This window comes from Rhea pennata, chromosome 1 (genome assembly GCF_028389875.1).
Source record: "Rhea pennata isolate bPtePen1 chromosome 1, bPtePen1.pri, whole genome shotgun sequence".
In the NCBI taxonomy this organism is placed as follows: domain Eukaryota; kingdom Metazoa; phylum Chordata; class Aves; order Rheiformes; family Rheidae; genus Rhea; species Rhea pennata.
In genome coordinates this window covers 102,179,376-102,205,353 of record NC_084663.1, presented here as the reverse complement: position 1 = coordinate 102,205,353, position 25,978 = coordinate 102,179,376, and the positions used below count along the sequence as shown (strand labels likewise).

The window sequence follows — 25,978 nt, the reverse complement described above, 5'->3', positions numbered from 1 at the left end:
GAAGAGACTGAACCAAGATAGCACAATTATCTCATGTGTGGAGAAGTCAGGCGTGATGGTCATGGGGAGTGCTCTAGTTTCAGGGCCTGCACCATGCCTCAGGTTGCTCTGTAACATGACAAGGGAGCCTTGATGGCCCAAGAGGTGAAGGATTCAGTTTTAGCTCTTTAACTCTGGGCTGGATTGGCTTGAAAATGGGGTAAGAATTTGCATTATTGTAGTGTTTTAGCATTTTTTGGCTTGCTGCTGTGTAGTTTTGATCCCATTGCTTGCTTGAGCAGTGACTGTGATATCATGAGGTGGCTGCAGGTTTGTTCTCTCCCTCTTCCTCATTGTCTCAGTGCTATGGCTGCACTGAGGTTTACAGGACTTGAGTGGTAGTAGATGAAATGTGCTGCTGTCTACCAGTAGACCTGTAATACAGTTTCTCCTGTAAAGGTGTTAAACTTGACATGCATCTGACTAACCTATGTATCTATCTCTGTTCCCTAACATCTAAGAAATGCTGCTTTTCAGAATGAAGAATTCTAGATTTTGCTTTTTGTGTGAAGGCATGCACAACTTTAACAGTATTAAAGGGAGGACATTTTGCTGTTTGGCATGCTCCTGGTAGGAGAAAGGTGGCAGACTAGAGCTCATGTATAGGTGAGGGCTCATTTCACTTGCTTCAAAGTGCCATTAGCAATCATAAAAGTTCTGTAGCCTTGCTTTATTTTGGTCTCAGCTGTAGCTCTTGCAGAAGGGAAGGGTGGTGTGACCTATTCTGAAAAATATTGATTGTGTTTTTTTATTTCATTTCCAGGGCCCAGTCATTTATGCGCAGTTAGATCACTCCGGAGGACAGCACAGCGACAAGATTAACAAGTCAGAGTCTGTGGTCTATGCTGACATTCGGAAGAACTGAGAGGAGATCCTAACTTATCCAAAGCAAAACACACATTCAGACTGGAATTGCTTGAACAAAATTTGACCCAGAGAACTCACATGTGGCCTTTGATGCCTAGGCTAGGACCAATGCATGTGCATACAGAGGGAAAGATATATATGTATTGTGTGTAAATAGTCTATTTAATCGTACAGAAGTGAGACCAGTGTTGCATGTTGAAATGCGGTAAGAATTCTGCTTATAAATTGCCAATATTCTTTTTTTGTATCTTGTATGACGAGAGAGAAAGTGAAAACTCGCATCACAATTTTTAAATATTTTTATCTTGATTATTAATGAAGAAACTGGAAGATGCCTGAAGATTCTAGATTGACCTGGAGATTCTTTTTTTTTGCTTATGGAGCCTTTTTTTTTTTTTTTTTTTTTTTTTTGATGAGGAACCTTTACAGGGCATTCATTTTTCCTTGGTCAGAATCTCACTACAAATTTTATATAAACTAGACATTTTCACTCAATCTGGTAAGCCAAGCTGTGACTTCTAGCTGTCAGAGATTTTGTGTCATACTGTTGTGAGTGAAGGAAACTTTTAGGCCTACCTGACCTATATAACACAGTCACGGAATTGTTTACTGCTGTATTGAGCCCATATACTCAAGCCGAGTCCTTTAAGATACAGGGATAGTGTTGGTCTATCAGATTTGTGAAGTGGTAGTTTACTTGTAAAAACTTCAGAGCTGGTGAGTTAAAGGGATAGGAAGCTATAGCTCTGTGTGACTGCCTCAGATTCCATTGAACCTTTCAATTAAATATTTCTTCTGTGAAACTCTGTCATTTCATGTAAGCACAAAAAAGGACTCCAGGGGATCTTGAAGTTACTCTGTCCCCTCAGCTCTCCCTCTTGGCTCCATTGTACCTCTGTCACTTCTTTAGAGATGGTTTTTCTATCCCTGAAAATCTTTAATGGAGGCAGAATGACCTGTGGAGGCAATCTAGGGTTTCACCTTTCCTCTCTTCTTCTCCTCTCCTCTCCTCTCCTCTCCTCTCCTCTCCTGTCCTGTCCTGTCCTGTCCTCTAGTGTTGCCTGTCTTTGCACAGAGGATGTGGAGGACAGTTTATTTCCTTCCACTTTGCAAGCCGATTACTTGAGCATTATTTCCCAGCTTCTTGTTTCTAGAATACACTCCTCATAGATTGTTACAGATTTCTATCATTCCTTTCTGCTGAAGAGGATCTTTCTTTAGCTGGTCCATTTGTATCCTGAAATCTGGTGCTGAAAACTAGAAATGGCATTCTAGCTGAGGTCTTACCAGAGTAGTGTATAGCAGAAAGATTTCTGTTTTGTACATCCTAATGCGATGTTGGCTTTTCTGTAGCAGTAAGTCATGTTCAGTTTGATTGCTGTAGCCCCTTCTCACTGGTTCTTACTATTTCCTAGTGCGATCTGTTTGTCTCTGCTGAAATTCTGTTACAGCTTTTTCAGACCTCATCTTTGACTTGTCAGAAGAAAATTTTCTTTGAATTCTCATCCTGTCCTCCAGTGAGCCTGCAACACTCTTTAGCTTGATATCTGCAAACTTTAGCTTGCATTCCACGGTGTCGTCAAGTAATTTGAAAAATATTTAGTTTAGGCCCATGGCAAACCCTTTTGGAAATGCTTTAGACAATTTGACAGTGAAACTTTACTTGTGATAATGAAAACTTTGATAACTATTTTGAGTAAAGTGCATTTTTTCCCAATGAAGTTGGGTACACCAACTGTATATTACTTTGTCAGGATCACACTTTGTTTTCTGACAATACCTGCCTTTGTTAGAAGCCTGACTAAAATCAGGATGAGTCCTGCTGCTGCTTTCCCTGTCTGGCAGGCTGCTACTCCCTAGTATGTTTTACACTTAGCAGGAAACAGAAGCTTTTGAGATGGTTGATTGAAAAACTTCATTTTGGTCCGCACAGTCTTTCTCTCCTGATATTTTGGAGTAAGGGAAATGTGATGAACTGAACCATTAAAAACCTGCTGCTATGAGAAGATAGGGCTGGCCTTGGCTCTGCTGTTTTCTGTTACTAATGTTCTCTTATGCTGGAATATACTGGAAAATCTGAGCACAATCCTGTTACTTCTGGTGCTGACTTTAGGAAACATCTTTCATTACTTTTGATTAGCTACAGGTACATGAATATAGCCTGTACTGAGAAGGCTCATTGCAAGGCTCTTTGTGTCCTCTCTGTGAAGGCAGAATAAACTAGGTAGTATTTTTTTAAAATGCTGGACTCCTTTTTAGAAAGAAACCAACTTTCTTACTCCCAGGAATATCAGACCTCAGTCTTAATCCTTCTGTAGTCTGAAGGATGTTGAATTCATTTTTTTCATGGAAACATGAACAATGTTGCTTGACTAGAATAGACAGCTTTTACAACACAGCTGTTAAAATAACTTATTCAGATTTAAGTCAAAAGAACTTGAGGCAATATCTGACTAAAACTGTTGTGAACTTCCTGTTCCTCTGGATGCTTTACCTTTTTTTAATCAGAAATGGTAACCCAAAAAGGGACTGATGCTAAGTTGATTAGCAAGGTCTCATGTGATAGAGGACTTCTACTTCTTGATAGGTAGCAGACTGAGATTAAAGCCAGACTGTGTTGTCAGATCCTGGTGTTATGGCTGACCAGAAACTTAATTCTGTTTTCTGTGCTGCTATCCTGCTATCCTCTTAATCCCTGTTGCTGTTTTTTGTATATGGAAAGGAACAGCTTGGGCTTTGAGGAATGTTATTTGTGCCATCCTTGTCCTGCTACAATACTGCTACTGGCTCCTTTAAAGATCATGTTTTACTGAAAAAAAAAAAAAAAAAAAGTGCAGCTGGCAGGCTTGCTGAAGCACAGCTGAGCAGCAGATAGCCTCCCTTGAGGAAGTAACAAATGATGAAACTGTTAAAGTGAGCAGGTGAGCAGTAACTTGGATAATGGAGTTGGGGAGGATCTGTGTGACATAAAGGATTTACAGTGAATTCTTTATTTGTCATTCAGGTTTTAATGCACAGTGACACTAAACTAGCATCAATCTCAAATGTGTTTTTCTGCTGTGAGGATAAAGGTCATTTACATGTAAAGCAGACCTTGCAGTCATTGTAAGAGTGCTGTTTTGGATTGTCACCTTGGGCTCTGGCTGCTAAGCCAACTTGCACCCCCTAGAGACAGCAATATAGATATTCATCTTGGCCTGTCTTCTCCCTTCTAGATGGAAAAAAAGTTTTACCTTTGTACTGACAGCGGATATACTCTTCCCTATTGTTGATTACCAGAAAATGATGAAATGAACCATAAGGTGAGAATCTGAGTAAGTCAGCAGTAAATCAGTACATCAAATCTCCATTGCCCCTTCTGAATTCAGCAGTTGTTCTGTAGAGGAGGTGGTCAGCATGTTCATTAAATAGCATTAAGAACCATTACAGGGTAGCAGATCTGTCCCTGTAACTAATTGCATGACATGTCATTTCTAACTGGACACCTGTAGGGTTTTGTTTTCTCTCAAAGCTTTTGTGCTATTTCAGTTTGTGACTAGAAAAACTGGAATTAGGTTTTAAAACTTTTTTAAATCTGTGAGAACTGTTTAGGTAACCATCTGTCTTGTAACTGCAGTAAATGTGCATATGCAACTTAGAAGCTGCTTTCCCTTAGAGTAGATTCACTGAGGTAAATTGTGGGCTGTTTGATTTATAACCAAAATACCCTCAGTCTGTTTTGAAAGCTTGTTTTGGAATTTTACATCATTCATTTATCAGCCTAGGACCTCAAATACAAAATGTTCTTATTGTGTACTAGGTGACACTGTTTTTAAAACTGTCAAGGTGAGGTAGGTAACATTCTGTGGCCACACACACCCCTGTGGTGCTAATATTTAGGTAACATTTTATATGGGAGACTACAAAATCATAATATCAACTATGCTCAGCAATTATGCTCTTTGAGGCTTCTCTTTCCCTTCTCTTTACTAGCTGATGAGTCCTTTTATTTAAAGGTATTTTTGCACTCTCTAAAATGTAAGCTCAATGCCTTTTGAGATCAGTGTGCTGTGCAATCTTTCTGTCTCCCTACAAAGCCAGCTGCTTTATGTGGTAAATGTAATAGGAAACAGATAGACCAGATACTTTTCTTTTTGTAAACCTCTATCTTGGAGGTATGCAAGAGAACAAACACCTATAAGATGGGTGTATAATCTGTATGAGGGAGCTAGAGATGCATTGCATGGCCTGATTACACATAAAGTGCCCGTGTAGCAACTGTTTGTGCTTTTGCTTTTACAGAGTCATCTCAAAACAGTCATCATGGATATTTTTTCTTGAATTGACTTTCATGTTTTCTATTGTAATCTTGTCAATATTTTAATACACTCTTTTCCCATTGCTGGTTTACTGGATAAGTCTCATCTGGTTAGGGACTGCAAAGGGAGGGGGACCCTCTGTCTTCCTGACAGTATTCTTGCTATGGTCACTGTCAGCTCAGCAAATAACACACAGCTGGAGAGTTCACCATTTGAATTGTTACTCAGAATTACCACTGAAGCTAAGAGAATTAAGAAATACAAGTGAAATGACTTAAGGCTACCCTGAAAGTCTGTAGCAGAAACAGAAAAATAAAGAGCAAGTTTCATAGCAGGATAACTTCTGGCAGAGTATCTGGGACATCTTACTAATCAGAAACGTCTTGCCAGAAGAAAAAAATACTTCTTTACTACTGCGCACAAATACTTTGTACTGGATAAGACAACACAGCATTATACAGAGGGTGAGAAGGAGAGGACTTCAGTGCCACAAGGTGCTGTAGCTCTTGTAACCGTAGAACAGTTTCCTCTCCTCACCACTATTGTCATGCCATTATTTGGTAACTCAAGAGGGACTGTGAGGAAAAGAGGGAAAAGATTTAATGAGAGGACATGGCAATACTCTAGTATTTGACGGTATCCATTTTACTGAATACTGAAGAGGCTATTGTCCCTTGGCTGTCTTGCTCTTCTGAATCTAAAGCTCCAAGCTCTGCTACTGACTTACTTCTGGCTTTGGTGGAAGGAGTCACTGTGACAGCAAGCCAGATGAAGCTGATGCCATGTTCTAAGCACAACTGCCTTATATTTTTCAATAACAGATGGGCTCTTATAGAGTAATGTGTAGCCTTTGCTCTGAAGTTATTTTGTACTGGCACATTGTTCTCTGGAGTAAGCAGGGAAAGGTATTGACTTTCAGGGAAAGCTTATATATTCATTCATGAATATGCCACAGATGGGAACAGACCACTGCTATTTCCTTAAGATGATGGTGTTTGTTCTGAAGTAAGCATTTTCTGAGTGTGCATTTTCATAGGAAGTGCACATGTACTTAAGGAGAGGGTAAGTGAGTACTAGAAGTTTTGGCTGTTTACTTTTCACATTCCCAAAAGCAAGGTTCTTAGGTATGCCCTTTTCTGCCTGTAGTTGCAGAGGATGACAGTACCTAAAACACCACTGGACACATACATGCTAGCCCTGTTCTTGCCAAAGATTCTGGTAGCTGGGAAACAAATTAATGCACACAGCTGAAGCTGAAGAGAGTATCCTTTAAATACCAAGGAAAAGCAGCAGGAAATAATATGCAGATGCCACTGGTTATTGGAAGTATGGTAAAACCCCACGCCGGTCTCACAGAATCACAGAACAGTTGAGGTTGGAAGGCACCTCTTGAGATCTAGTCCAACTCCCCCCCTGCTCAAGCAGGGTCACTTAGAGCATGTTAGACACCATCGCTTCCAGGTGGGTTTTGACTGTCTCCAGAGAAGGAGACTCCACAACCTCTCTGGGCAACCTGTGCCAGTGCGTGGTCACTCTCACAGTAAAGAGGTTCTTCCTCATATTCAGGCAGAACTTCCTATGTTTCAGTTTGTGCCCATTGCCTCTTGTCACTTGCCTGACTCTTTTCAGTGGTGCCCAGCCACTGGACAGGACACACTGTGACATGGAACACTTCAGTCTGAGGTTCTGGTTTACTGTCACCAACATCGTGCTATTCCTGGCACTGTTCAGTAGAACCAGCTAAGGTAATAAAAGAAACAGACAGTGGAATGTGTTTTGTAAAGATGCAATACAACTTCCCTACACAGGACAGCAATACAACTTCCCAACACAGGACATGCAAGTTTACTTAAATTTAAAAGGTTGCACTTTAATTAAATGCATAGAGTTACTTTGTTATTTGCACTTAGAAAACTCTTGCTCTTCAGATATTTAGATTTCCTCTTTCATTACTTAGAGGAAAATATTAAAATTAGTGACGCTAGGTCCCACTGGGAAGGGTTTGTGTGTAGCTGGGTTTGGGCTGTAGGGTTAAGCATCCTTTTGTGGCAACTGCTCTTGTTGTTTTGCTTTTAGCTCCCGATTATACCTAAAGAGAAAAAAAAAATCCAACTAAGAATACTGATTAAAATTATAACAGGTGTCTTCACAACAACCTAGTTGGCAAAGGAGGTTCAAAATTACAGCAGGCTTGAAGGTCAAAACTCAGGATAAGCTAGCTTATGTAAAAAGCTCTCAATTAGTTGCTAAGTTTTACCTCTTTCCTGGCCAGTATTGAAAAAACTCAGAGAGGTCCAAATTTGCCTTCAAGAAAGAACTGTTTTTCAGATGCTGCTTTGCTAATGGACCTTTCGATGGTCCAGCAATGGCAACATTCAACATTGATTGATAGAAAGCCCAAACTTTCTCCCATGCCTAAGCTTTGCACTGCTGTCAGTTTTTAATTCAGACATACTGCTTTTAAAGAATGGGTTAAACCCAGACACTGCAGCTTAAGTAGAACATTCCTTAAGACATGCTGTAGTTATACTGAAGGTGCTGGGAAGCTTCACCGCTACTAAGCTGGGAGAGTAACACGGTAGTACAAAAGATCTGCATTATTTAATTGCCAAGTTTCTCTTGCATGTTACACTGCCAGCAAGGCCAGGGGGATTTTTAAGTTTCTGATTAAGATTAGGTAATATGAGAGCTTATTTAAATACCAAGTGGAGAGTAGCCCTTATTATATACCTCCATATTCGGAAGAGTTGAGAACCACCAGCGCAGCCAACAAAGAAGTTCACAGCAAACAGGCTCCAGTTTTTAGGAATAATAACTAGAGAGTACCTTGACCAAATAAGGCCTGTTGGAAAAACAGGAAAAAACAAAAGTTTAAATATCTAACTTGAGTAATTTTTAAACATTCCTTTAAGTTTAGAGATAGAACCATGGGCTAGTTTAACTTTTACAGTTGTGTTAGACAACTGCTTTTCTAAAGCAATTGCTGTTTCTCAGTTAGAAACACATTAAACAGCAGTGGGAGAGCTATTGGTATGTATTACCTTTTTTCAGAATAATGCAACTAGACAATACCTTCAGTCATAGTCTTAATATCAAATAAAGATCCTTGTGTACTCTACAACAGTCTTCACTTTAATTCTCCAGCACAGCTGCAGGGTACTGGTATTTTGCTGTAGAATCTTCACCAGTTTAGAGATTACAGAATGTATCAGTAAATAACATATCTACATACCATGCAGAACAGCACTGTGTCAGATTTCAAAATAAAGTTCAGAGGAGGAAGAAAGTACCAATTGTAGCTTTGATTTTAGCTTTACTTGTCGTCGTTCCCCCCCCCCCCAATGATTTGGTATAACAACTTGGATATGGAATATTGTTTTTGGCCATGTGGAAACTCATGGCAGATAGTACTGCAACAATCTGTATAGCAGTGCTTCGAAGTCCTTTTAGTACACGGAGATTCTTTCCAGTTATGTTAGTAAAATTACCCTAGCATTGTTTAATCCCTTGAAGTCCGCTCTATAAAAAGCCACTATATTCTGGACCAATTTCAAAGTTACTTGACCTGAAGCGAAAGAGGACACTTACTGGAATGAATTACATCATTGTAATTTACAAATGAAACTCATAACAGTTTGCTGTGGACAATTCCAAATTAGGACACTCATGGAAAGCTCCATTGTATAATGACAGAACTTTTAATAAGCAAGAGCACAGAGGTCTCTGCTAGAACTACTATGCATTAGCAATAGTGACAGCTAACATACCGTAATTAAGACTTTTCTTACTAGTAGAAATGGATTAATACTAACAGAATTCAGGAAGGTGTGGATACAATTTTAGACAGCACACAGTGTAACAATGTGTTTACCTGTAGCCATTAATACTGCAGACTGTGCTGTGCTCAGCTTTTCTGCCGGTCTGGTCATATCAGCCATTCCAGCACATACTAAACCCTGTAAAGAGAAATTCAGTGAGTCTCAATCCAGTACCGAGACCTACTGTAAAAGATAAAAATGCTTTAAAAAGAGAAGCTGCTTCATAGCTCGGTGCTTATTCTATATGTATTATGCAGGAGATGGGATACTCTGTTTGAACAGAGTAATTAGACTCTTAGAGATACCATTCACTTCTAGTCCCTTGTGGTGGGAATAAGGACAAATATGGGGATGTTTTTAGGAACAGTCTGCAATACAATCATAGGCAGTGACAACTTTGCATTAGTTTAAGAACAAAGTTAACACAAGTACAGTGCATTCCCTTTTTGTTCTGCTCTATGCACAAACTAGCTTTCATATAGCAAGTGGAAGCTTGTCTAAATACCACTCTTCTATTGGTTCTTCTAAGCTGAAGCTTAGGTAAAGGTGTAGGAGTGACACCATGTTGTTTTCTCTTAGCTTTATCTAAGGAGGTAAAAGCAATTATTTTTTAATGTAACATTATTAAAAGCAGAAAATTTCCAGGTGAAGCGAGGAACAGCTTGGCTAATTTACTTCAGAACATCACTAGCAAGTATGCTGCTTGATTTGTTCTGTTGCATTACTGCCCTCTACTGGAAATAATTTGATGTTTTGTTACAGGGGTTCCCTAAAACAAAATGAAAACTAGAGCTTTTAATTTACTGACTGCCACTAAGAACTCCTTTGACTTCAGTCAAGAAGCCAGCTTTTAAGGCTAGAAACTTCACTGTGCAGCCCCACTGCATCACTTGATGTTGCTGCAGCAGTGCCTCTAAGGTACAGAGTTTCAGCACACAGGGGAAAGGATAACTGCAGTAAACTCGCTTCTACCACAGAGAGAAAAAGTCATTCCAATTTCTCAGTGCAGAACTTCACTGTGAGCTTAGAGAGGTCTTCCTGCACCTTCACAGGAGAAAAGCTGTTGTATATTAGCTCTTTTGACAGCAGTAGTCATCAGCAACCTACTCAAAAAAGGAGCCCGTATGCTGAGGCTCAAGAGCACGTTGCCTGGGAGACCTCTAAGAAAGGAGATTGCTGCAGCTCCAGTTTAGACTGACAAAGAAAATGAGCTACAGCATAAGAGCATAATATGCATAGCTCAAGATTAAAAAAAAAAATAGGGGTTCACAGTAGGAAACTTATGAACCGGCTAGCAATAGGAAGAAGAGGTTGTATCCTTGCTGGTTATCATGTTATTAAACAAGGAGATCAAGCAGCTTTATATTATAGCTCATTTATTTTATCTTCACCAATTAAAAAACTAAAGAAAGTGCAGTGAATTTGGGCTAGGCATATGTCGCTTGTGCAGACACAGCTGAGTAATGTAACTAGTTGGGAAGCAGAACCGCAGGATAAGTGTCAGTTGCCTTCTCTCCTGCCACTCTCCTTTTATTTTATTTTTTTTAAGTAGCAGAGGCAAGTAATGCATTGGCTTTTAAGGAAAGCAACAGTAAGTCTATATCCTACGGTGCATGAGCTACAGGAGTCAAACTCAGTTGTGATTCACATCCACTAGTAATTGCATATGTATCTTAATCAAGAATACCTTGCACTCTTACCTACTTTAACCTGACTTCAAGCTTGGAAACTGGCCTCCTGACAATACTCTTCAAATTCTTCAGCCTCAGAAAAATTACTAGCTTTAGGAGTTTTGAATTACGCCAGCTCATCTGTACTTTGAACAGGAGTTAGTGTTCTATGAAGAGAGAGTTTTTGGGAAACTTTCAGTGAAATTCTTACAAGTTTTCACAAAGCCTTATTCTTTTTTCCCCTGCATCCTTATGTTGTGCTATATGTTACTAGGACTATTTATTTCCTTTCCATATATTAAACATTAAAGCCTTGGCATTAAATCCTACAGTAGGCTCATGTATCTGTTGGGAAACTACTGCTTGCCAAATGGGCTGCTGCAAATTGTCTTCTGATCAACATCCAGATGCCAGTTGGGATCTTATACGTACCCATTTCATAATAGGTGCCCAGAAAAACACTGTTTTGGGACCTAGGTGGGGGATGAGAAGAAAAAAAAATTATTTAGCAAGATATAGGCTATTTAAAAATCTATAGTAAGTTTGGGTTTGTTTTGAAATAATGAAGTGTATACACTGGCATAATTTCTACCACTGTAGAAGCATGATCACCTAATCATATTTCATCAGCTCAATGCATCAACCTTCAGTTATATAATCAGACCACCTATTTTTGCAACAGACAGGTGTGATTTTATATTTTATTTTTAAGCAAGTGAGGAAGCTACAGCAGGCAAAATCCATTTACAATCAAAAACAAAGTTTAAGATCAGCCCTAGGAATAGTGAAAATGGTTTCTTTATAGAGATTAAAAAGGGCTCCAGAACTAATCTAACGGAGCTGCTATCTGAAATCTTTGTGAACTGAATCTTGTGATCCAAAACCCCAAAATATTACTGACACTGTAGTAAGCCTGTCTTTCCCTCCCCAAAAATCATAGCCCATCTATTGGTACAACAGACATCCTGCCCAGCAATACTGGATGGTTAAAGAAACAGTAAAAACTGAAAATACAAGTAGTACTACATGTGACAAGGAATTGTCCTCATGCACTTCTAATCTCCATCTCTGAACACCCACATCTTTCTAGCAGAAGCAGTGCTCCCCACCCAATCAACCTCCCCCCCCCCCCCGCCCGAGTCCTCCCACAGTCAAAGGAGGATTATGGTAGAAGCCTGTGGGAAGAAAAGAAGAAAAAAGAAAGCCATAGAAAGGAATTTGGGGGAGAAACATCTCTCCTACAAATACATACATGCTACAATGGTGCCAAAACTAGAAATGGTTGATTAAAACAGACAAATATTGTTATGCTACACCTACAATCCACAGGCTGTCAACCATACCAGAAATCACTCAGCAAGGGCTATCACTCCAAGTCTTAAAGAGGGACCATGACCCAAAATATCAACCAGTCAGGACAGTTGGGCTGATTTAGTCAAATCATAGTAAGTTTTAATTCTTTCTAGGCCACTGTCCAGCATTTGCATAACATGCAAGATAAAGCCAAATTTTTACTTTGATATATTACATATTAAGAGTCAATGCTTTCAAATAGGAATGACATACAGTGGGACTTTGGTTGCTTGATTTTGTGTGCAAATTTTTCTACTAACAATACAGCCCTGAAACAGCATTACAGTAACTGTTCATACTCTTTGTTTTAAGCATCCTCTTATTTAAAACTGACTTGAGAAAAGTTAACTGACAGGTTTCTACAGCAAGCACCTATGAAGCAACTCATAGTTTTGGGGATAAGTATTACTGTTACAAATATCAGTTGCTGCATCACCCTAAAGCCTACTGAGCCTTACAAAAGGGTAGGGCAACTGGAACACAGAATGCAACAAAAACCCGCTTGGCAACTTTGCATAAAGTCCTCTTAGACTCACACTGCTTGAGATAGTGATCGAGTTTCACTCTGCAGCTAATAACTATTACCACATTACTTTATACTTTAAGAACATAGAACATTTCTCCCTAATCAAGATTTTTTAGGATGCATGGGATTCAGCAGCCACTAAAACTTTCTCAAATTGTTGAATAAATACAAGTCAATACTTATGCTTGAAAGATGTAAATTTCAGTTATTTTCTTAAACAGCTACTCAGTATTTTATAGATCTTTCTAATTTGGTCTAAGTCTTACGAAAGTCCCATAAAAGTTACTTTAATTACTACTATCTATTTTCTTCTAAAATACAAATTCAGATTTGGGATACTAGAGAATGTGTGTGGGGGAGTAATAAATTATTAAATCAGCACTCCTTAAACAACTAGTAAAAGTTTCAAGAGTTACATTAATTTTTATTAACAATAACTTGATAATTTAAACCTACTGACTACAAAAGTAAAAGAAAGAAACTGTTTGAGACAAACAAGATGCCAAGACAAGCTTGTTACATGGAAAAACTGTTAAACTGCATAAACTGCATAGCTCTCCAGAAGGTACTCCAGTTAAGGAGAATTCCCCAGACAAAGCAAGCTCTTCCTAGACAGTTACACCCCAAGTGTTTTCCAAGGATGAATTTTACAACAGTGTATCAGAGCAGGGACTTACCAGAGGTTAATTTGGATATTGTAAGTGTAACCAGTATTGTAGGATTTATAAAGCATGTTAAATATAACAAATTTTTGTCCTGAGGAGTTTAATCAGGCAAAGCAAACCAGAGAGGCCACAAGAGCTCAGTAAAAACTCAGTCCTGCATATCTCTGTGGCTGCCGTGTTCCTCCATCTGTGGCAGCCAGCGGGTGGCCAAGGGAAGTTGGTGCTCTCTACCCTTATCCCAGGCCTTTTGCTGTCTTGCAGCAACCTTGTGCTATGTAGCACCAGCCACAGGAACAGCTTCTCAGAGCAGGCATCAATTATTTCACCAGGAGCTTTCTTTGTGCCAGAAAAGAAACATCATCCTTTATCTGCTACAAATGATTTATAATTTCATGATAATAGCACTATTCCTAAATTAGATTAGCAACATAGATGACATCAAGAAAGAAAATTTGAATCTTTCATTTTTAACCTACTTGTTTACTGTCAAAGTGACATGTACTGTGTAACTTTCTCAAAGACCTACCTTTAAGACAATCAGTGGTGAACAGAAGTGGCAGCAGTTCAATTTTCATATCTGTTTATTCTGTAGCTTTTCTGACTAAAGCCATCAATACAGACTATGACAGTTGTTCTTCTAACTCAAAGAAATATGTGTGTATATACACACACACACACACGTGTAAACACACAAAAACACCCTGAGCCCCTAAAAATTGGATTTTTAAAAAAATCTCAGTGTGATAATAGTGAACAAAAGTGGCCCACAGACAGTTCAATGAAGCAGAAATCAGTGCAAGAGAACCTCCAAAGGCTTTTCAGTTATTACTGCAGTTCTGATGAAGAAAGAACACAGATTTTCCCACTGCTGGCCATGCCTCATATTCAGGATAAGCAATTTCAAGCTGCTACATTTCAGATAGGATGAACATGGCACCCAAAGGTTTGGCACTTTTACAATAGAAGTACTGGACATACTGATTCTGAATATAGAAAAATTACATCAAATTGTTTAATTACAATTTGTTTAAACCAACAACTTTCATTTCAAGAGAGAGGATTGTTACAGGAGAATGGAGCAACTGACTAAAAGCTAAAGTCCATTTTCACAGTGCAAATTCCAGGTAGGTGAAGAGTCAAGGATGCCTATCACACTCAAAAAAACCACCACCACAGTGGAAGGATCAGCCTATGGAACTTTAGATTTTATGAAGTGCTCTACTTATCTACCCCATTAAATTTGTTTATAGGACAAATATCACCTAAATGGCCCTGAAGCAGTTCATTTTACAACAGGTTTCTCCCTAGTAACATGAAAAACATGTTTACTTGAGTAAACATAGACTTTAGATCAGGTAAGGACTGTTCATTTCAAGCCCTTCCTTTCCCACAGGAGTGCTTCAGCTACAACAAGGGTTTCATAAATGCTGCAAGTTCCCTTCATTGGAACTGTCAACTTTGGAAGAAAATGAAGGCAAAAGGCACCAGGACTTAAAATAGGCTATCAGATCAGAAAGCCTTGTAACACTCCCCCTTACTTTTCAGCATATCCACTTGAAAGAAACGACTGATAAAGCATTCGGGCCTGTTCTGAAATCATTCTGTCCTCCAGACTGGGCATAACTAGGCCAACTGTGTTTTTAGTTCAGACCATGTGATAGCATCAAAGTATGCTCGTGCATTGCAGGGCACTAGAACTAGAATAACCATTGGTGGCATGTTTGGCTTAAAAAAAAAAAAAAGGACAAAAAAAAAAAAAAAGAAAGAAAAAGAAAGAAAAAAGAAAGTTACCCTTTTAACTGACAGAACCAACCCTTCAGTAAGTGGTAACAGTAACACAGCTACGACTCCGCTGCCTCCTTTTCGCCTCCCTGGGCGATCGCCCTGTCCCCCAGGGCGGAGGACCCTCTCCAGCGGACCCCGCTGCCCGGCGCTGCGGCACCGGGGAGTCTCGGCGCTCAGGGGCCGCCGCCCGGCCCTTCCCGGCGGGTCACCTCGCCCCCAGCCGCGGGAGCCCCCCCAGGCCGCCAAGGGGCCCCGGCCAAGGTCACTACCCCCCCCAACACACACACCCCGCCGCCGCCGGCGCCTCGGCTCCTGCCCGGCGCCCTCCCCGCTCCCCCCTCCCGGGAACCGTTGGGCCGCGCCGGGGGACGCCGCTACCTGCTGGGTGGTTGTAGAAGGGCCGGAGCCGCGGCGGCAGCTTCAGCTCGATGCGGTCGAGCAGGCGGTGGTAGGAGGCGCGGAGCCCCGCCACGGCGGCCGCCATGTCGGCGCGGAGCGGAGCGGGCCGAGCCGGGGAGCGGACGGTGGTCGCCGGCGGCTCTGCCCCTCAGCGACCCGCCGTCCTTCGGCGGCTCCCGGCACACCCCGCCCGCCTGGCCGGTCAGCGTCAGGGGGGAGGAGGGCGACTTTTTGCGCGCTGATTGGCTGCCTTGTCAAGAACGGAGGCGGGGCTGCGAGCTTCGCGCAGCGCTATTGGTTAGCGCTGTTTTCCTCCACCTCGAGAGGAGATCTGACACCACTGCTCTCGGAAGAGGTGTTCGGCCTTCTTTGGGAAGGGCACAGCGCTGCCTGCTGCCCGGCCCAAAAATGGCCGCCGTGCCGCTTCACTGCTCATTTCAAAATGGCCGACGCGGGAAACCCCGAGGCAGGCCCATATGCGCCCGAACTCAAGATGGCCGCCTTGCGGCTTCACCGCTTGGATCGCAATTCGGCTTAGCCGGCGAAGCCAAACACGGCGTCGTCGTAGGTCATTCCTAGGGCAGGGGTGGGGCGTACTGAAGTAACGTCACCCGCTCGCGCGAGAGCCGTGGAGTCTCGGCGCGCTCTCCTCCCCCTCCCGCCGCGGTCGGGGCGGGGCGCCGCGGGGGCGGGGCGTCATGAGGGCGGGGCGCGGAGCCGCCGCCGCCGGCCCCGCCGCCGCTGCTCGCTGCCCGTCGGTGCCTCGGCGCGAGGCGGGCGTGAGAGCGCCGCGCGCGCCGGCCGCCCGGCCTGCCGGTTTCCATGGTGATCGCGCGGGGCGGCCGGTGTCAGCGGAGCTCCTGACAGCCTCCCCCTCCCCGCCGTCCGCGCGGGGCCATGTCCCGGGGGTCCTGCCCCCACCTGCTGTGGGACGTGAGGAAGCGGAGCCTGGGGCTGGAGGATCCCGGCCTGCTGCGGAGGCACTACCTGGGTAAGGGCGGGGGGCGTCGCGGAGCCCTTCCTCCTCCTCCTCCTCCTCCTTTCCCTCCCTCCCGGCCCCCCAAGGGTGTGTGTGGCGAGGAAGGGGGGGGGGCGACCACCCCTTCCAACTGCCGCCGCCCGCGGCTGCGCGCGCGCCCCGCAACCGTTCATCCCCCTTCTCCGCACGCGAGCGCGCGGGGGAAGGGGAGGGCAGGTGACAGCGGATTATCCCCCCGCACCCCTCCCCGGCTCCCGCCCCTCCAGGCGCGCGCCCAACGGACGCCCAACGGTTGGGCGCGCGCCCGGCGGGGAGGAGCGCGGGGGGGGGGGGGGCGCGGCTCGCAGGGAGTGGGGCCGTGCATGTCCGAGCCGAGGCGAAATGGCCGCGGGTGACAGCCGCTCCTGCCGCGGGCGAGTGCTGGCCTTGGGAGGGGAGCTCAGCCCGGTGCCGCGCCTCGGTGCTCTCGGGTGGTTTCGCTTCCGATCCCGGCGCGCCTCGTCCCAGCCGGGCTGTCCCACCAAGGCGGTCGCTGCCAGCTCCAAAGTTTCTTCCGCCTCTTATGCGCCTTATTTGGGGCGGTTCGCTCTTCCTCCTGCTCTCTCCCTGGCGGGCCTCGTCCGCCACTCTTTTCCTTGAAGAAACTGTTGCATTAGAGATATTCAGTAGCTAAGTTGGGCGGCCAGACGCATCGCGTGCTTTTTCTAACTGCGGGAGTCGTGGCGGCGGCAGATACTGCAGCTCAAAATAGAACTGGAATCGTATTTTATGCTGCGGGCTAAATAGGCTCAGGATTTACTGACCCTGAGCCTTTAAGGATTATTAACAAAATACGTAAATACCAGGATAATAGTGTGATTGTTCTCATGGCTTTTAGGTGTTTCTGAGTTTTGAAAGCGTAATGCTGTGCAGAGCCACTTGAACACGTTCATTGCGTGCCTATCTAATGTTCCTTTATGTTCAAAACTGCTCTTCAGTGGTTGGGATATTTCTCTAATCTAACTGGATTTTCAGCTTCTCATTGTTGTCTTTTACAGGCATTAAACGAGTTAATTTCACTAAAGTGCCCTAAATTTAAAAGAAAATACTATTATTTTCAGTTTCCTATGTGTTATGGAGGTGTTTTTCTGTAAAATAACTTTTTTGGGGAGGGGGGTAATCGCAAAAATTACATCCATTCTGCCCCTCCTCCTTCCTAAAATATTGGGGGAAAAAATTCTTACTGCTGTTTTTGGAGTTCTAGTCTACATGTCACCGTGGATCTCTGATATGTTCAGGGGTCTCTGCATGAAGATGGAGTATTGATAACATATTTCTTCCTGTTTGTATGGCGAAGTAGTTCCCGCTTTTGAATTAAAACATTGAGCATTTCAGGTGGAAGTTAGATGCAGCATTGTAAAAAATGGTGACTTATTTATTTTTATTTATTTTTTTATACCTTGCAGGCATTTCTGGCTATGTTTTTCATTTTGTTTCATGGTGAAATTTGAGGTAGCATACCTTATCCAGTTTAACTTGGTAGTTTTCTGCCTGTGGTCCTGAATGCTCAATAATCCACAAAAGGTGTTTGAGGAAAAGCAAGGCTGTTGCCATTTATATTTCCAGCTTCTATGGAGAATAGTATATGTGTATATAACATATATTATATAACACATATATTCACACAAAACCTTTGACCAAAAGTTTTCCGAGGTCCTAAAATTACAGCAGGATGACAGACCTGTTGCAACGTTGTGTGTGTAGTTTCAGGGTATATATGGGTCTTTTCTCTTTCAGACTTCAGCAGTTCTATGTAGAAGCTGCATTGTTAAGACACAGATTGCAATCTCATTCAAGTCGGAAAAGTGGCACTGATTGTTGGCCTTGCTGACCTAGTCTGAAAAGGTTGAAAACCAATGGTCTAACTGATTGTGACTTTTGTTATGTCTTGACAGCTGTACTCAGCCAAGTCACAGATGAGACTTGTCTTAACCTGTAGTTGTAGAACAATAGGTATCCTTCTGACTGGGTATGTAAAGGTTGCTGGGTTTATTTTTGTATTTTTTTCTGCAATTGGAGCCAGAAAGCTCATTATTAAAACTAGGAGTGTGTGTAGAATTTAAAGAGGCACTGTAAGGTGTCTTTTCTTTGCTTTTACGTGACTCTTCCTTTGATGGTTGAAGTATTAGGATAATTTCTACTGAACAAGTTTTCTCAAATTTATTAAGATTTCTTTTCTCAATACTGCTCCAACAGAATGTACATAACTTTATTTAAAAACAAAATCACTCTGGTGGCAAGGTTAAGGGTTCACATTTACTGTTTCTCGTTCAACTTAAGCATATTTCACAGCTTTATAACATTGATAAAATACTACCTGGGACTGGCTTCCTACTGAATTGAAGTTGACATGTCTATTGGCTGTGGTAATAGTTATTCAGTTATTGAATTCAGTTACTGAATTTTGTCTTTAACTAAAGGCTGTAAACTGCTGCGAGTGATTTGAGTTGCTTTCTGTAGATGATAGATGGTGTGCTTGTCTTGTAGAACCATCACACATATTAAAAATAATACATATGGCCTTAGTGTATCCATTAATTTTTCTGCTAGTCAGGATGACTTCTGAGGTGTGATTGCTTGTATATGAGGTTTACCAGGTGACAGACTTGTGCTTTTTTGTGAATAGTTTTAGTGTATGTGTGAGTCCTTTTGCTTTCAGACTTCAGCAGTCCTATGAAGGAGCCCTGTTGTTAGGGCATAGATTGTGATCATGGTAAAGTCAGACTGGTAGCATTGATTGTTGGTCCTCGCTGATCTAGTCTGAGCTGGAAGTAAAGTTTCTACCTATTAGACCATTTCAACAATCTGACAGCCAGAAGGAATGAAAGTCAAGCGTTTTGTTCTGGCTTACTGTACTGTTTGGGGACTTGAGGCATTGTCGATGCTTTTTTTTTTCCTTTTTTTTTTTGTAAATTTGTCAGAACAGTTGGGAGTATGGGTACAAATTGAAGTAGGTTGCACATTCCTTTGTTGGCTGTTTTTTTTCATACAGCAAAGAAGAGAAAATTAATAGCAAGTACATTACCAATAATACAGTTGACAATGCATTAGAAAGAGGACGTGTGTATATGAATGATAACTGTATAGTGAACCATTCATTCAGATAGTAATGTTTCACTACAGTGTAGAATACAGGAAATATTGAAGGTGACTGTATATTAAAGGAAGACATAATGTACTAACTAACTGCAGTTTTCTCTTTGTTTTGTAGTTTCATGTGAACAGACAATCCAGTGGCATTCTATTTATATCCCCTTTCAGCTTTCAAAAATAGCTGCTCCAAGAAAGATCTGTGTATCATATTGTACTTTTCTGTGCAGATAGCCCATTCTTGGAATTTGTCCTCACAAAACTGTGTCTGATTTGGTGAGTTCCTTAAATAATTGCTCCAAAACCTATTCGGTTCTGGACAGAGCTCCAAAAGAAAGTGTAGTGGAGATGGGGGAATATATACATGCCTGGGACACGTCCTCCATGTGTTATAATTTGATAAGAATTTTACCTGTGGTGATATGGGGAACTTTGGATCCTATTGATGCATCTATATTAGCTGCATTTTTTTTTCAAGCATTTGTAATCTATTAGTCTCAATTTCAGACAGTACTTATATGTGAAGTATCCAGAGAAAGCTAGGCTACTCTGGGACGTTGTTGGTAACACTCTTTTCTCTGATTCAATCTGATCCTGCCATGGGATGTTCCATATTTTGGATGAGAAGTGAGTTTCAGACTACCTTCAGTTGTTTAAATCATCACGGTGCTTTTACACCGATAAAATGTTGGTAGTCTACTGTAACATACTATTTAAATTTTGCCTAGAAACTTGCAAATGAAGTTAGGAGGACAAATGTAATTATTCAGAGTCATGCAATATTCTGCTTTCTCAAGAAGCTAAAAATCTTTGTTGCTATTTTGTATTGAATCAGTCATGGCCATGTTTCGGTGACTAATGAACCTATCAGTTCTCACAGCAGATAAAGTGTTTAGTGTCATCAGAATTTTATATAGATGCCTTTTATATAGATGAACTGTAACATAAAGTATGTTGTAAAATAGAATAGAGAAATAGTAGCATGGTTTTCTTGCAAGAAAGAAATGGATCCAAAATTTGAAGCATTTTATGTGACAGTTAGATTTGCCTTTCTGTGAAGGGTCATGCTTCTGAGGATGGCTCTACGCAGAGAATGACAACTCTTTTTATAAATTAACTGGCATAGCAGATTATCCACACAAGATCTATTATTCTAAAATAGTTTGCAGAGAAGAATCAATTCAGTTTTTTTATTACTTTATTACTATTATTGTTATTTGCTCAGGGTGTTTGTTAGGAGCTGTGGTGCTCGATACAGTGAAAGCAAGTATCAAAATTTCTCCCTAATCTCTGAAACTCCTGTTTGCATCATCCTTTCTAATATCTTCCATTTTTGTAATGTGAAATTTTTAAACTTTTCAGATTTCTTAGACATAGTGTTGTAGTGTTGTCTCATGAGCTTCCCCTCTCCCCACTTTTTAAAAAAAGAAATAATATATTTCCTATTCTAGAGTAACTTTTTGTCAGGATGTACCCTTTAAAATATTTTTTTCTCCCCCTGATTTTAAAATTTGGGAGAGGTTTGAAATCTGTAAATTACCTGTAAGAAAACCAGTAGTTATATTCACTGTGGCCAAATACTGTAAAGTTTTAACTGCTGGTGCTAAAGAGAACTGTAAATATATTGTTGCATAGATAGGAAAAATTCGAGAACTTTCTGAGCTAATTGGAGATATATATGATTAGCTTCTCCCCTTTACCAGGATGAAGACCTCTAGTAAAACCAAGCTAATTACAGTTTCGAAGTATCTTAATTCACCTGTTCATAGGTTGGGTTGAAAGACAGTATAGGTGAGATTAGCTACCACCATATGCATGGACAGCTGATAGATCAGTCTTGAAATAACAGAGACAGTTCATTACATTCTTAGTTTATAAAACTAGTAGTAGCTCACTGAATGTAGATAGGATTGAGTATTACTGTTGAGTGTTGAGTTCTTCCTGAATTATGCTGCCCATAGTACGACAGTGAAAGGAATTCCTCAAACTACTACAGACTTTCATTCTTTCTGTTGCTTTCTCCTGGACAGGAAAAAAAACTTGTACACTTGTAGCAGATTAACTGCTACTTGAGAAAAGACCATTATAAATGTACTTCGTTGTCTGATTACAGGAACTCAAATGATTGACTGCTATTTTAATGTAAATGGTATAGTTTGTGGTGTGCAGTGTCTTCCGCTGCTATTCGGTATGTGTCCAGAATGTCAGCTGAGAGGTGATATATTCTGGCACATATCAAATACTTTATGAAACTAGACTAAGTGAAGATTTTAGAAAGATACATTTGAACTCTACGGATTTGTTTCATTAGTAATATTTGCTGAATAATAGAAATGAGCAGAGTCAGAATTGAAATTTATAGTGTGATCAGTGAATTAGAGGAAAATACACCTTGAAACAAAACCAAACGTCTTTAATACGCTCACTCTAATGTATGTCAGGCAGGAAATTTGGTATGATTATTGGCTTTTTTAGTGGTTGTATGAAAAACTTTAAAAAGTATAAGAGCATTGCAGAAGAACATTACTTTTAAATTGTTAAAACATCAGGGAGTATAGTGAACAGGTATAGCCTTAAATCTTTTTTTTTTCTTGTTACTGAGTCTTGCTTTTATTAACTATAGTCCTTAAAAAATTGCAGATGGATGAATGGAAGAGCCACAAGACTAGTTGATAATAAATTGAATTTTGAGGACTTTAATGAAGACACTATGCCTAGAACAGGTTCCATGCTATTATCTCATTTAAACTGGTTACTGTAAGAAGAAATAGAAACATGAGTTGTTTTTTTTTTTTCTTTTTAATTTTTTAAAAGTATTGGGGGTGATCCTGGTACATTAATGAAACTTATTTTATTTCCAGGGAAATCAGCTGGGATAATCAAGACAGCAATTTTAATGTTAAAATAGAATGATAGGTAGAAAGTAGCATGCTATCTATAAAGGAAAATAAAATAATACGGGCAGAAGAACAAATAAAGACAAGCTGACTGATCATAATTTAACACATACCAGAGAACTATAATGAGATGTGGGCAAGGAGGCAGGATTAAGGTTGTATGAATGTTTCTGATGTTCAGATATTGGCTACTTAGTTCTAACCTTAGTCTAATCAACCTTCTGTTATCTTTGAGATTACTTCATTTATAGAGTAACTGAACTATGGATGCAGAGGCGCGTGAATTAACTGGCAGGAGCTGATTGGACCTGCATGTGGTAGAGCTGTGTGGCACTTCACTGTGTAAATTTGCTATCTTCGTTTGCCACCAGCTAAGGGACCTTTGCTTATAGTTAACAGTGTCACTGATTTTTTTCTCAGTTGCACCTTCCCTATATGTTTTTTGGATTGTATTTGTGGATTTTTATTGTTGCTTCTGTTTCTTTAGTATTGTCCACCCTTGCTTCTACTCAGTGATAAAAGTGTTAGTAATCCCATTAGTATGTTTTCTATTAAGAAAAAATTGATGTGCAGGAACTGGGATGATGCAGTGCCTTCTGTCAGTCTGTCATGAAAGAAGAGAGTGGGTTTTAATATTAGTTTTTAGGCAACTTTTTAATCTAGTAACATTACTACATGAAAAACAATGTGATCTGCAAGGGTATACAGTATTCTGTGTGTGTGTGTTTTTTTTTTTTTCTGAAGGGTTTTGTTTTGTTCTTTTTTTTTGATTGGATTTTGGGACCTGCTTATTAAGTTTTGATGTATTGATTTTCAAAATCACCAACTTATGTTGTTGCTGTGGTATGTAAACATGCAGCATAAGAAATATTAATGGAAAGGGGATTTCTGGCACCAAATGGGCTAGTCTCTAAACACATCCAACCTAACTGGAGCTAGAAGGAAGTGATCAAAAGTTGGTACAACTATTACAGAGTGTTTATCTTCTGTCCTTCAGAAAGTTAAGAGGCATTTTAAGTCACCTGTAGTATTGTTATATACATTTAACATGGGCTGAATTATGCAGATCTGCCTGCACCTTTTTTTCTTTTTTTAAGGGATTATCCTTATGCATAATGTCTGTCTGCTAAATGTTAATGATCTGTATTAACGGTTGCTGTGTAATATGAGGCTATGTAATGCTATGTGTTGTAATCTCAAGATTTTGCACAGGTAATTATGCTATTTAAATTATACTCATTCTTATGATGTAAATATATTTGCTTTATAACTTTTGGAGTCTGAATCTTCTCATACAGCTGGGGAGTTTAGAGACTTGTGTGCACTTGAAATGTCTTTTCATTTTTGATTGCAGTATTTCACTGAATATACATTTTATGCTTTTAAAGACAGTTCTTTGTATTCAGAACTTGTTTTGTAAATAACTGCTGTGTGTTGGTACTGAGTGTTTCAGACAGCTTTACAGTTATGTTGCACCTTGATCTTGTAATAATAAGCTGTGGATACATGAAAGCTGTCTCTTTTTACAAAAACAAGTTGTGTACTGGATTTGTATTTCAGGATGAGGCAATGATGTGGGAGATCCATTTAGACTTTATTTTCTTGTAGCCCTCCTCTTGTTGGACTGTTTCCATTAACTACATTAGGGTAGACCATTAAGCAGAGTCGCTCTTAAGTTACTGCATTGCTATACTGTGACTTCTTGTTACCTTGCTTGTGGTTCCTGATCTCCTGTCCTGTGAATGTCCCCAAAATAGTCTAGTGGGATGTAACTTGATCATGTATCAAGAACTTGTTGATACTTAACACTAGTCCTTTTCTAGCAATAAGGAAGATCAATCCAGATATAAGGTATGCCAGCTTTCAAAGCAAGCTGGATTTTTCACTGATTCAGTGCAAGTCTTTGCTTTTTCTTCCTTTGGGGCTCAGCAAGCTGCTGATTCAGATATGTCCCGAATGCTTTAGTATAGTTTGAATCATTATATATCGAACATGACTATTGTGAGATGGAATCTGAGCCACATCACAGGATTTTAATATCCCCTTATTTTCTTCATTTCCGTATTTCGTGGTATGCAGACTTTCTGCAATAAAACTGAACTGAATGCTGCTGCTTCCTGTTCAGCAAATGTCATAAGGAAGAAGAGGATCATCCTTCCCTTCCCTGTGAAAAGAACACTCTCCAAACTGGAAGTGATGTTTATCAAACCCCTATTGAACTGCTCCTGAAACTTCATCAATACAGAAAATTGTTAAACAAAACCAGAAAAACCCTCTTTATTCAGATTTTACTGCTTTATTATTATAGTGTATTTTTTTTACCTTTTCTGGGATCTAAGAAAAAATGTTTCATTTCTCATTTGTGTTTGTTTTCAAACATTGTTATGTCCTGAGAACTCTCTTCAGTCATAAAAGATTCTCTTAAGTTAAACAATGCTTTTGTTATCTAGGATGAATACCGACAATTTAGTATAACAAGCAAATAAATTTAAAAGTAAAGATTTTTTTTTAATTTTAAATCCCTAGTGATAATGTAAGTAATGTCACAGGCTTGCTTGATAATCATCTGCTAGCAAGACCCTGACTTGTACTTTAGCTTGACTTTTGAAGTTGTGAAACTTTAAACTCTAATCTTGGAAAATTTCCAAGTGTTGGTATTTGTAATCTCATGGGGATAAGTATCTATCTATATTTCATATCTTCCCCCAAACCTGACATTGTAAAATTCATACAGTGCCTAAGATTAAAATGTGTATTTAATTAGGGAAGCATACAGAACAGTAAGTGCTTGAAATGAGTTTCAGCCTGTCCAAATTCTCAGTTTGGATAGGACACCTTGGTGGGAAAGGCAAAATGCTTTTTTGCTAGAAGGCATCTCTTTAGTTCTGCTGGTAAGCTTTGATATAATCCCTTCCTAATCTATTTAAAAGTATGAATTGAGTTAGTTTAATAGCTTTAATAGTAGGCCTTTATTTACCCCAGAATTTTATCCAAAATAGACCAGGAAATAATCACATGATTAGTTCTACTGGCTGATCTGAAGAAACAGTAGCCTTTGATAGATGCTTAAAAGTAAATGGAAAAACTGGCAGCCGTCTTTTTAGTTCACAAATCTTTGGCCGTAAGATGATGTGCCTACTAGGATTGTCTTGCTCTTAAGAGCAGATTCTGATAGCTTCTTCTACTAGTGATTTTCCATGCTCCAGTATGCATTTTATTTGAACGACAGGAGAATACGGGAGAACATGCTTCTGCTGCTAGCAGTCTAGTTTTTGCACTGAGGTGTAGTCTTTATCCCTACTTCAGCTTCTTAAATATTGCCTATTCTTGCTGAAGAACAGAGCTCCTAATCCACCTTGGATGTCACACAGGTTAGTATTACTTGAGAAATTAAAACTGAGTATATCATATGAGGTATCTTCCCCAAGGTGTTGTAACAATTCTCTGTGTTACTGCAATTTTGTTAATTGAGTTCTTAGAAAAAAGTACCTGACATTAATATTCCATATACTATTTCCATGATGTTTTTTCCCTAAAATGTAAAGCTAAAGAC

At 40.3% G+C, this 25,978-nt stretch overlaps 3 protein-coding genes across 11 annotated transcripts in view; 2 read left to right on the top strand and 1 right to left on the bottom strand.

Annotated features, from left to right (window-relative positions):
* Positions 1-8,325, top strand: part of MPZL1 (myelin protein zero like 1) — a 42,178-nt gene extending 33,853 nt beyond the window's left edge. For both annotated transcript variants that reach the window (XM_062597205.1, XM_062597196.1), the window contains one exon: positions 803-8,325. In XM_062597205.1, coding sequence (XP_062453189.1) covers positions 803-827 — 25 coding nt within the window. In that variant the 3' untranslated portion in view covers positions 828-8,325. The remainder of the gene's footprint in view (positions 1-802) is intronic.
* MPC2 (mitochondrial pyruvate carrier 2) lies at positions 7,049-15,633 on the bottom strand. Its single transcript, XM_062597219.1, has 5 exons — positions 15,400-15,633; positions 11,125-11,165; positions 9,076-9,160; positions 7,935-8,046; positions 7,049-7,293 (listed from the first exon to the last, which is right to left on the bottom strand). Exons 1-5 carry the CDS (start codon positions 15,503-15,505, stop codon positions 7,236-7,238), a joined length of 402 nt encoding a protein of 133 aa, XP_062453203.1. The 5' UTR covers positions 15,506-15,633; the 3' UTR covers positions 7,049-7,235.
* A 531-nt stretch (positions 15,634-16,164) lies between these two features.
* Positions 16,165-25,978, top strand: part of DCAF6 (DDB1 and CUL4 associated factor 6) — a 91,914-nt gene continuing 82,100 nt past the window's right edge. For all 8 annotated transcript variants that reach the window (XM_062597174.1, XM_062597183.1, XM_062597165.1 and 5 more), the window contains exon 1: positions 16,165-16,411. In XM_062597174.1, coding sequence (XP_062453158.1) covers positions 16,318-16,411 — 94 coding nt within the window. In that variant the 5' untranslated portion in view covers positions 16,165-16,317. The remainder of the gene's footprint in view (positions 16,412-25,978) is intronic.